At 38.4% G+C, this 9,893-nt stretch overlaps 1 protein-coding gene across 1 annotated transcript in view; it reads right to left on the reverse strand.

Moving 5' to 3' along the window:
• Nucleotides 1-9,893, reverse strand: part of ASAP2 (ArfGAP with SH3 domain, ankyrin repeat and PH domain 2) — a 378,888-nt gene that overhangs the window by 104,800 nt on the left and 264,195 nt on the right. The window contains exons 11-12 of the mRNA XM_042783668.1: nt 1,661-1,764; nt 1,491-1,560 (exon numbers count right to left, since the gene is read on the reverse strand). Of these exons, the coding sequence (XP_042639602.1) occupies nt 1,491-1,560; nt 1,661-1,764 (174 nt within the window). The remainder of the gene's footprint in view (nt 1-1,490; nt 1,561-1,660; nt 1,765-9,893) is intronic.

Genomic DNA, 9,893 nt, shown 5'->3' on the forward strand with positions numbered 1-9,893 from the left:
TAAATGCTCCTTGGAAGTGAGAATAGGCAGACTTCATCTCACCTATTTTGGTCAAGTTGTCAGAAGGGACCATTCCTTGGAGAAGGATGTCATGCTTGGTAGGGTGGAGGGTTGACGAAAGAGGGGGAGGCCTTCAATGAGATGGATTGACACGGTGGCTGCGATGATGGGCTCAAATATAGCAGGGATCGTGGAGCTGGCGTGGGATTGGGCAGTGTTTCGTTCTGCTGTGCATGGGTCACTATGAGTCAGAAATAACTTGACGGCACCTAACAACAACTACACAAAACATTGTTCCCACCTCCTACTTTGGTGAGTAGTGACTGGGATCTTAAAAGCTTGCAAACAGTCATCTAGATGCAATGATGTGTCTTTCCTCATCCAGAGCAAAGAAGAATGAGAAAACCAAAGATTCATGCAAACAATTAGCCCAGGCAACCATGAGGTCCAAAGCCCATACAACTATGAGACCAGAAGAACTAAATGGTGCCCAGCTACCAGTGTCAACTACTCAGAGGGGGATCTACATAGGAGATCCTGGATGGAGTGGGAGAACAATGTGGAACAAAACTCAAAGTCATTGGGGAAAAAAAAAAAAGAGGGGGATCAGGTTTGCTGGTTTGATAGAGCCTGATGAAACCTTTGGCCCTTAGCTGTCCTTTAGGTCTGGAATTGAACCCACACCTGTGGCTTCCAGCCAAACAAAAGACATTCATATGAGGAGAACATTTACCTGAGGTAGACACACTCATTGGACAGAGCAATCATGGGAGAAAGAAGGGCTGTGAATGCACAGGGAGAAAGCTCAGGGTGCAGGTGTGCATGGAGGGAAGGACACAGGGAAGAGGTAGCTATGGGTAAGAAGTGGAAGGGTAGCTATTGCTTTGTGGTACAGTGTAGTCAATGTCATGAGACAAAGTGTATGTTAGCTCCTGTATGGGATGTGAATTTACTCTGTAAACTTTCACCCAAATCACAATTTAAAAAAAAAAAAAAAAGACAAGACTCTCTTTGGATAGAAAAGCAAAAACACGGTACAAGTGTATGAAATCAAAAATGAATTCAAACTAGCCTTCCTCAACAAGGAAATCCTTTGAAATGAATACTTTATACCACAAGCATGCATAACTTAAACATACATGTAAAATCTCAAGCCGTGAAGTTCCCATGAGTTCGCTTATGGTGAACCCATGTGTGTCAGAGCAGAACTATGCCCCACAGGGTTTTCAATGGTGAATTTAGAAGGCGATTCCCCTAGGCCTTTCTTCTGAGGCATCTCTGGGTGGACTCAAATTGCCAGGTTTTTAGTTAGCAGCCAAATGTGTTATCTGTTTATGCCACAAAGGGACTCATATATGTAACAACATACAAACATACATACATAAAACAATTCATCTCACTATGACCCCCCCCCAACACACACACACACACACACACATACCCCTCATTCTTAACTCACTGTAACAAAGACAAATTGAGAGAATACTTACTGTACCATGGGATATGGTCAGAAAACCATTTTTAACCGAACATTTCCTTTTCTGCCACACTTTTCGGATCCTTATGGATGAACAACAACAACAAATTAAGAGTTCAGAAATTTTGGACACATGAGATAATACACACAAAATTTGAACTGTAGCAACACCATTTTACATACCCATCACTCTTCTTATAGAGGTTGCCATTCCGTTCTGTTCCATGTTCCTTGTTTCCCTGAGGTTGATGTAAGCTATAAGCTGTACTCTGGCGAATTTGTGACTCCTATAAAAATGGTCAAGAAGTCATTTTAATACTGTCCTGATTCTGATAAGGAAACACATGCCTTAAACAAATAAGAAAAAAAAAAACAGATAAATTTCTCCTTCTATCCATACCAAAAATGGACATAAAATTCATATCCAGAACTCATAAATGCCATTTTCAGGCTACAGGGGGAAATATCAAAAATCAGTATTCCAAACTTGCCTGAAGAATGAGTCATTTAGAAGTTAACAACCTTTACTTAAACATGAGCCTGAAGTCCCTGATAATGGCAAGAAGCTCCTAAAATGGCTAAAGCAGCCCTCAAGAAGGAAGGCTATGTGATATGGTAGAAAGACTAAGAGTTTTGAAGATGGGGGGAAAAAAAAGAATCCTTATTCCAACTCTAACTATAATCCAAAAAAACCAAACTCACTGCTATTAACTCAGATCCGACTCATAGCAACCCCTCCCCTCGGGTTTCTGAGGCAGTATCACTATAGAAGTAGATTGCCTAACCTTCCTTCCGAGGAGCGGCTGGTGGGTTTGAACCTCCAGCCTTCAAGTTAGCAGTCAAATGTCTTAGTCACTACACTACCAGAGCTCCTAACTCTAACTACAGGCAAGTTATTTAAACTCTCTGCCTCTTAGAAATGAGTTTTCTTAATTGTAAAATAGGAATATATTACTCAGTAAGGACACTAAATGATACTAAGCACTGAGTCAGATATGTAAATACCTATGAAATGGCAGGCACTGAACAAATATTCATTATGTAATGCTACCAATCTCAAGTAGAGAGGGCTATGGCACTGAATCTAACTACTTCAGACCACTGACTGAGAAGACTATCAGTTACAGAAAGACCTATCCTCTTGGTCAGCTGGGAACCTGGCTGAGTCTGCCAAAACTGAAAATTCCAACCTATATGCTTCTTGAACACAAAGACCATCAAAAAATTCCCAGGGCATAAGCCTATTATCAGGACTCAAATGGTGCTTAATTGGTGGTTAACAAATGCTATTAGAAGTCCTGAGCCAAGAGTTAAACTGGGCCTATCAGTGCTAGCAGCTGGAAATTTGGGCAGATGGAAAGGAAACCAAGAGAAGGAAGATGTGAACAGATACTTCACAAGTCAAATGGACAAGGGCTTAGAGTTGCCTCTATCAGTTTATTGAGAACCCCCAATCCAGTTCATTTCGTAATAGAAAAAACCGAGACAACAATATCAAGTGACTTGCTCATTAAAGCCAGAGCAGAAAGTTGAATTCAGTTGTACCTCCCATTCTAATGATCCTTCCATTATCCCATGTTGCCTCACCAAGCACACATCTCTACCATCAAGAAGCTGACCATCACTGGGGAAAGTAAACAAACATGCAAATAGTGAAGGAATTAATACATGAAAATCAGTGTATTCAAGCAGAGAATACAGTACTTGAGTGAATAATTTAATAGAGAAAAAAATCACAGGAGTTTGGAAGAAACAAGTTTCAGAGATGAAGGCAAAACTGGCAGAGAAGAGGACATTCTAAGGCAAAAAGAAAGGCACAGGTACGACATAGAGAGGGGAAAGAGAAAGCTGTGATGGGTTGACTGAACTGGCTGAAATGGAGGTTCATGCAGAGAAATAAGGAGAAACACTGTAACTAAGATAAGTGAGTCTGGTGGTAGAAAACACAGATTGGAGTCAGAGTTAATACTTAGTTTTAAACCAACAACACTGAGCCATTTGTTGACAGTTTGAAAAAAAAAAAAATTATCCAAAGAGCTAAGCAGAAGATGAATCATCCTAAAGTAGAATCTGGAGTCTGGAAAACAAAAGAAGGCTGTGTGGATAATCCAGGCACAAGGTACAAATCTTAGGGAATGTCAGAGGTGCTTAATCTTTTGAAGCCACAGGATTCCATTTGAGGTCGTTAACCATTAACTTCAGAAAAATGCTCATTACACAAAATTTTCATATATTATTGGGGGTAATATTAGATACCCAGAAGCTAAGAGCATCTAGTTGGGGAAGAAAGACCTGGCAAGCTCTGGTGAAGCACTGGAGTTGAAATAGGCGAAAGAAATGAAGGACACAATTCCTGCCACCCCAAGCTGGAGTGATTGGAACTGTACAGTGATTTAAAAAAAAAAAAAAAAAAAGGAACACTAAGAAGGGTTTCACTTTATAAGGGAATAAAAAGAAAGGGCAGAGAGAGAGAGAGTTTTCATACTTTGTAGGTCAGCAAACACTCCTTGACTGACTGTATCTAAAGCTGGGATATACTGGATCCTGCCTCCTTTACCTGATCTAGCATTTCTAAATGTTTTTTTTTTTTTTCCCACCTTGAGCAAACATCCAACAGCAATGACTTTTTTTTTTCCTCCAACAGCTATACTGAGATATAATTCACATACTGTAAAATTCATACCTTTAAAGTATACAAATAAAATGCTTCTAAAGTATTTATGAAACAATATCACAATTATCACAATAAATTTTAGAACATTACCCCCAAAATAAACTATATACCCGTTAACATTCATTCCACATTTTCCCCTCCTTTCAATCGCTGGCAGCCACTAATCTACTTTCTGTCTCTAACAATTTGCCTATTCTGGACATTTCATATAAAGTGGATAGATCAATACAGTATGTGACTTTTTGTGTCTGGCTTCTTTCACTAAGAACAATATTTTTAAGACTCATCTATGTTTTAGCACATATCAGTACTTCATTCCTTTTTATGGTTTAATAGTATTCTACTGCATGGGTCTAACACATTTTGCTTATCCATTCATCAGTCAGTGGATATCTGGCTTATTTCTACTCTTCGTCTATTATGAATAATGCTGTTGTGAACATCTGTGCATAAGTCATTAGTGAGCATATGTTTTCTTTGCTTATGAATTTATTATTATTTTTATTTTTGCAGTGTTTCCTCTCCTCCCCTCCCAACCCTAGTAACCAACAAAGAAAGCTTCCTTCCATATATAAACCTTTCCTTGAATTTTTACAATAATGAACCCAAACAGTATTTGTCCTTCTGTGATTGACACATTTCACTCAGCATTATGTTCTCCAAGTTCATCCATGTTCTGCGATATTTTGCAGATTCTATGTTATTCTTTACTATTGTATATTATTCCATTGCGTGTTTGTACCATAGTTTGGCTATCCACTCTTCTGTTGTCGGATACCTAGGTTGTTTCCATCTTTTTGCTGTTGTAAATAGTGCTACAATTAACATGGGTGTGCATACATCTGTTCTCATCCTGGCTCTCTCTCACTTCTTTAGGATATATACCAAGTAATGAAATTGCTGGGTCAAATGGTGTTTCTAATTCCAACATTTGAAGGAATTGCCATACTGCTTTCCACAGTGGTTGTACCATTTTACAGTCCCACCAGCAGTGTATCAGAGTCCCAATCTCTCCACATCCTCTCCAGCATTGGTTGTTTTCTGTCTTGTGGAACTTTGCTACTAGTGCTGGGGCACAATGGTATCTCACTGTTGTTTTGATTTGCATCTCTCTAATGGCTAATGATCATGAACATTTCTTCATGTGTGTGTTGGCTATGAGAATATCCTCTTTGGTGAAGTGTCTATTCATGTCTTCTGTCCACTTTTCAATTTGATTTTATATCTTTTTGTTGCTGAGGTATTGGGAATTTTCTGTAAATTTTAGAGATAAGTCCCTTGTCAGATATGTCGTTGCCAAATATTTTTCCCAATCTGTAGTATCTCTTGATTCTTTTGGAGAAGTCTTTTGAAGCACATAACAATTTAATTTTCTTCTGCTGTTTGTGCATTTTCAGTTATGCTTCATAGTTTATTTATGCCATAAATTGTTGTTATGTGCTGTCGAGTCGGCCCAACTCATAGCGACCCCTCCTTGGGTTTCCGAGGCATTATCACTACGGAAGTAGGATTGCCCAACCTTCCTTCCGAGGAGTGGCTGGTGGGTTTGAACCGCCAGCCGTCTGGTTAGCAGGCAAGTGCCATAAATTAGGGCCCCTAAATTTGCTCCTAGTTTTTCCTTGAGGAACTTTATAGTTTTAGGTTACACATTTAAGTCTATGATCCATCTGGAGTTAATTTTTGTGTGTGGTGTGAGGTATAGATCTTGTTTCATTTTACTGCAAACGGATACCCAGTTTGGCCAGCACCATTTGTTAAAGAGACCAACTCTTTCCCATCTAGTAGATTTCAGCCCTTTGTCAAAAATCAGCTGACCACAGGTTGAGGGATCTATTTCTGGGTTCTCAATTCTGTTCCACTGGTCGGTGTGTCTGTCGTTGTACCAATACCAGGCTGTTTTAACTATTGTGGCTGTATAGTAGGTTTTGAGATTCGGGTGTGTTAGACCTCCTACTTTGTTCTTCTACTTCAATATCCTTTGCTTATCTAAGATCTCTTTCCCTTGCATATAAAATCAGTGATTGTTTTTTTCATATACTTAAAGAATGTTGATGGGATCGGATCAGGATTGCATTGAATATATAGATTGCTTTGGGCAGAAGTGTCATTTTCACAATGTTCAATCTTCCTATCCACGAGCATGGTATTTTCTTTCATTTATGTAGATCTCTTATGGCTTCTTGAAGTAGTCTTTTGTAGTTTTCTTTGTACATGTCTTGTGTATCCCTAAAGGTATTTATTCCCATTTTTTTTTTTGTTTATTGGCAGCTATTGTAAATTATATTGATTTCCTTATTTCTTTTTCAGCAATCTCTCTGCTGGTGTAGAGGAATCCAACTGATTTTTGTATGTTCATCTTGTATCCTGCCACTGTGCTAAATCTCTCAGTTAGTTCCAGTAGTTTTTTTTTTTTTTTTTTTTTTTTTTTTTTTTTTTTTTTTTTTTTTTTTTTTTTGTACTGAATCTCTTGGGTTTTCTAGGTATAGGATCATATCATCAGCAAATAGGGATAGTTTGACTTCTTCCTTACCAATTTGGATGCCTTTGATTTCCCTTTATTGCCTTACTGCCCCAGCGGACTTCCAATACAATGTTGAATAGAAGTGGTGATAGAGGGCATCCTTGTCTGGTTCCTGTGCATACAGGGAATGGTTTCAGTCTCTCTTCATGGAGAATAATGTTGCCTGTTGGTTTTGCATATATGCCTTTTATTATGTTGAGGAATTTCCCTTCTATCCCTATTTTGCAGAGAGTTTTTATCAGGAATGTTGGATTTTATCAAATGCCTTTTCTGCACTGATTGATATGATCATGTGGTTCTCTTCCTTTTTTTATTTATGTGATGGATGATGTTAATTGTTTTTCTAATGTTGACCCATCCTTGCATAGTCGGTATGAACCCCAGTTGGTCATATGTATTTTTTGGATATGTTGTTGCAGTCTATTGGCTAGGATTTTGCATCTATATTCATGAGGCTTACTGGTCTGTAGTTTTCCTTTTTATCAGTGGCTTTGCCTGGTTTTGGTATCAAGGTTATGCTTGCTTCATAAATGAATTTGGGAAGGTTCCATCCTCTTTTGTGTTCTGGAATAGTTTGAGTAGGATTGGTGTCAGTTCTTCTCTGAATGTTCAGTGGAATTCTCTAGTGAAACCGTCTGGGTCAGGGCTTTTATTTGTTGGTAATTTTTTGCACATTTTCAATTTCTTCTTTTGTTATGGGTCTGTGCAAATTTTCCACCTCAGTCTGTGTTACATTAGGTAAGTAGTATGTTTCTAGAAATCTGTCCATTTCTTCTGGATTTTCAAATTTGTTGGAGTATAGTTCTTCATACTATCCTGATATTATCCTTTTAATTTCTATTGGATCTGTTGTGACGTCACCCAATTCATTTCTTATTTGTATTATCTGTATTCTCTACCCCTTTTCCTTTGTTAAATTTGCCAGTGCTTATTTCTTTTCTTCTGGTAACTGTAAGCTTTTTTGCTGCTCTTTTTCTAATTGTTGGAGATGTTAGGTTAAGGTGTCAATTTTGGCTCTTTCTTCTTTTTTGATGTGTGCATTTATTGCTATGAATTGGCCTCTGATTACTGCTTTTGTTGCATCCCAAAGATTTTGGTATGTTGTTGCTTGAACAATTTCACTTAGAAAGATCAGCACAAGGCCAGTCTCCATGAGGTAGAGGTTAAAGATGTCACAAATGTCCAAACTATCATGCCACTCTATCATTTCAGACATTAACTCCTCCTCTCAATAATCTCCCCTGTCTTAGGGTTCTGTATTTCACTGTAACACCTCACAGAACTCACAGACACCAAAGATACTATCTCACATAGTCGTGGTGGAGGCTGGCAAGTCCCAGATCTCTAAGTAGGTCTGGAGGATCCTCCAATTCTTGGGGTTTGACAAACTTCAATCAGCAGATCAGATGACGGCTGCTGTCCCAAATCCAGGGGTGAGATGACGATGGGCCAAAATGCAGAACCAGAGCAAGAGAAGGGAGAACCTTCCCAGGAGATTCACAGGTACACCCTCAAGGAAGATAAGGGTGGTGATTTGAGTTACAGCCTCCAGCAAAGTGGGACTCAAGATATATCCCACCTGTGTTGCTCCAACAGAAATAACACAAGTGGATGGCTTTAACAATCAGCAGCTATGCAGTTGCTCAGGGCAAATCCCACCACAGAGCCGATTGCCAGGCATTATAGGGACTACCTACCAGTTGCCCAGCCAAGTTGACACCCGACCTTAACTACCACATCGCCCCAAACAGGCATGTATAATAGGATTTACAATACATCACAAAATGGAGGACAATGGCTAGAAGGACCACATCAAGCAATTCACCACAGTTGTGTTTTCATTCTCCTTTGATTCAAGGAATTTTTTAAGTTTATTTTTTATTTCTTCTATCACCCAGTCATTTTTGAGGATGGTATGATTCAGTTTCCATGTGTTTACTCTTTTTCCACTCATCTTCCTATTGATTTCTAATTTTACAGCATTGTTATCTGAAAAGATGCTTTGCAGTATTTCAATGGTTTTAAATGTATTAAGCTTGCTTTGTGGTCTAACTAACATATGGTCTATCCTGGAGAATGTTCCATGTGCACTGGAAAAGAATGTATACTGTGCTGTTGTTGGGTGAAGTGCTCTGTAGATGTCTATAAGGACAAGTTGGTGGATTGTATTGTTTAATTCTTCTGCGTCTTTGTTGAGTTTATTTCTAGTTGTTCTATCTTTTATTGAAAGTGGTATATTCAGTCTCCTACTATGACTGTGGAGTCATCTATTTGTCTTTACAATTTTGTTAAAGTCTGATTTATGTATATGGGGGCTCTTTCATTGGGTGCAGATATTTAATATTATGTCCTCTTGTTCAACTGATCCCTTAATCATTATATAATGTCCTTCCTTGCCTTAAGGTCAATTTTATCAGAAATTAATGTTACCACTCCTGCTCTTTTATAGTTGCCATTAGGTTGGTATATCTTTATCCAACGTTTGATTTTTAGTCTATTTGTGTCTTTCTCTCTAAAGTGTTTCTCTTGTAGACAGCATATAGATGGATTACGTTTTCTTATCCAGTCTGCAACTCTCCATCTCTTGAATGGTGCATTTAATCCACTGACACTCAGAGTACTTATCGACAAATATGAATTTGTTGTTATTTTGTTATGTGTTTTTTGTGGTTTTGCTTATTTCTTTGTTCCATATAATTTTCTGTGCTGAGCTCGTTTTATTTATGCATCGTGTTATCACTTCCTTCGTTGCTATTGTTTTAGTATTTGCTAAATATTTGTGGTCATCCTCTTTATTTTGATAAGAAGGTTTATCATTTTTCTTTGAGGTTGCCCTGTGATTTACAGTTTTCTTCCCAAGTCTAGAACTGCAAGTTCTATCTTGCAATTGTCTTAACTTCCTCACCATTTAGAAGGTCTGTAACTACACATTTTTTTTTTCCCCTCTTTTGGGTTTGTAGTTGTCCCCATTGGCCAACCAATGTCTCTGTTTCCCTGTTTACAACTCGTAAGCTTATTTACTTTGGATACTTCCATCACTGGGTTGGTTTCTGGGTTATGTCGTCATGTATGTTAATGGTTGGTGGTTGTTTGCTGTTGTTGGTTCTCTGTCCAAAGGACTGCCTTTAGCATCTCTTGTAAGGTTGGTCTGGTTTTAACAAATTCCCTTAGTTTCTGCTTATCTGGAAATCTCCTAATTTCACCATCATATTTGAGGGACA

This window comes from Orycteropus afer, unplaced genomic scaffold, assembly GCF_000298275.1.
Source record: "Orycteropus afer afer isolate SDZICR_OR568_19922 unplaced genomic scaffold, OryAfe1.0 scaffold00025, whole genome shotgun sequence".
NCBI classification, from domain to species: domain Eukaryota; kingdom Metazoa; phylum Chordata; class Mammalia; order Tubulidentata; family Orycteropodidae; genus Orycteropus; species Orycteropus afer.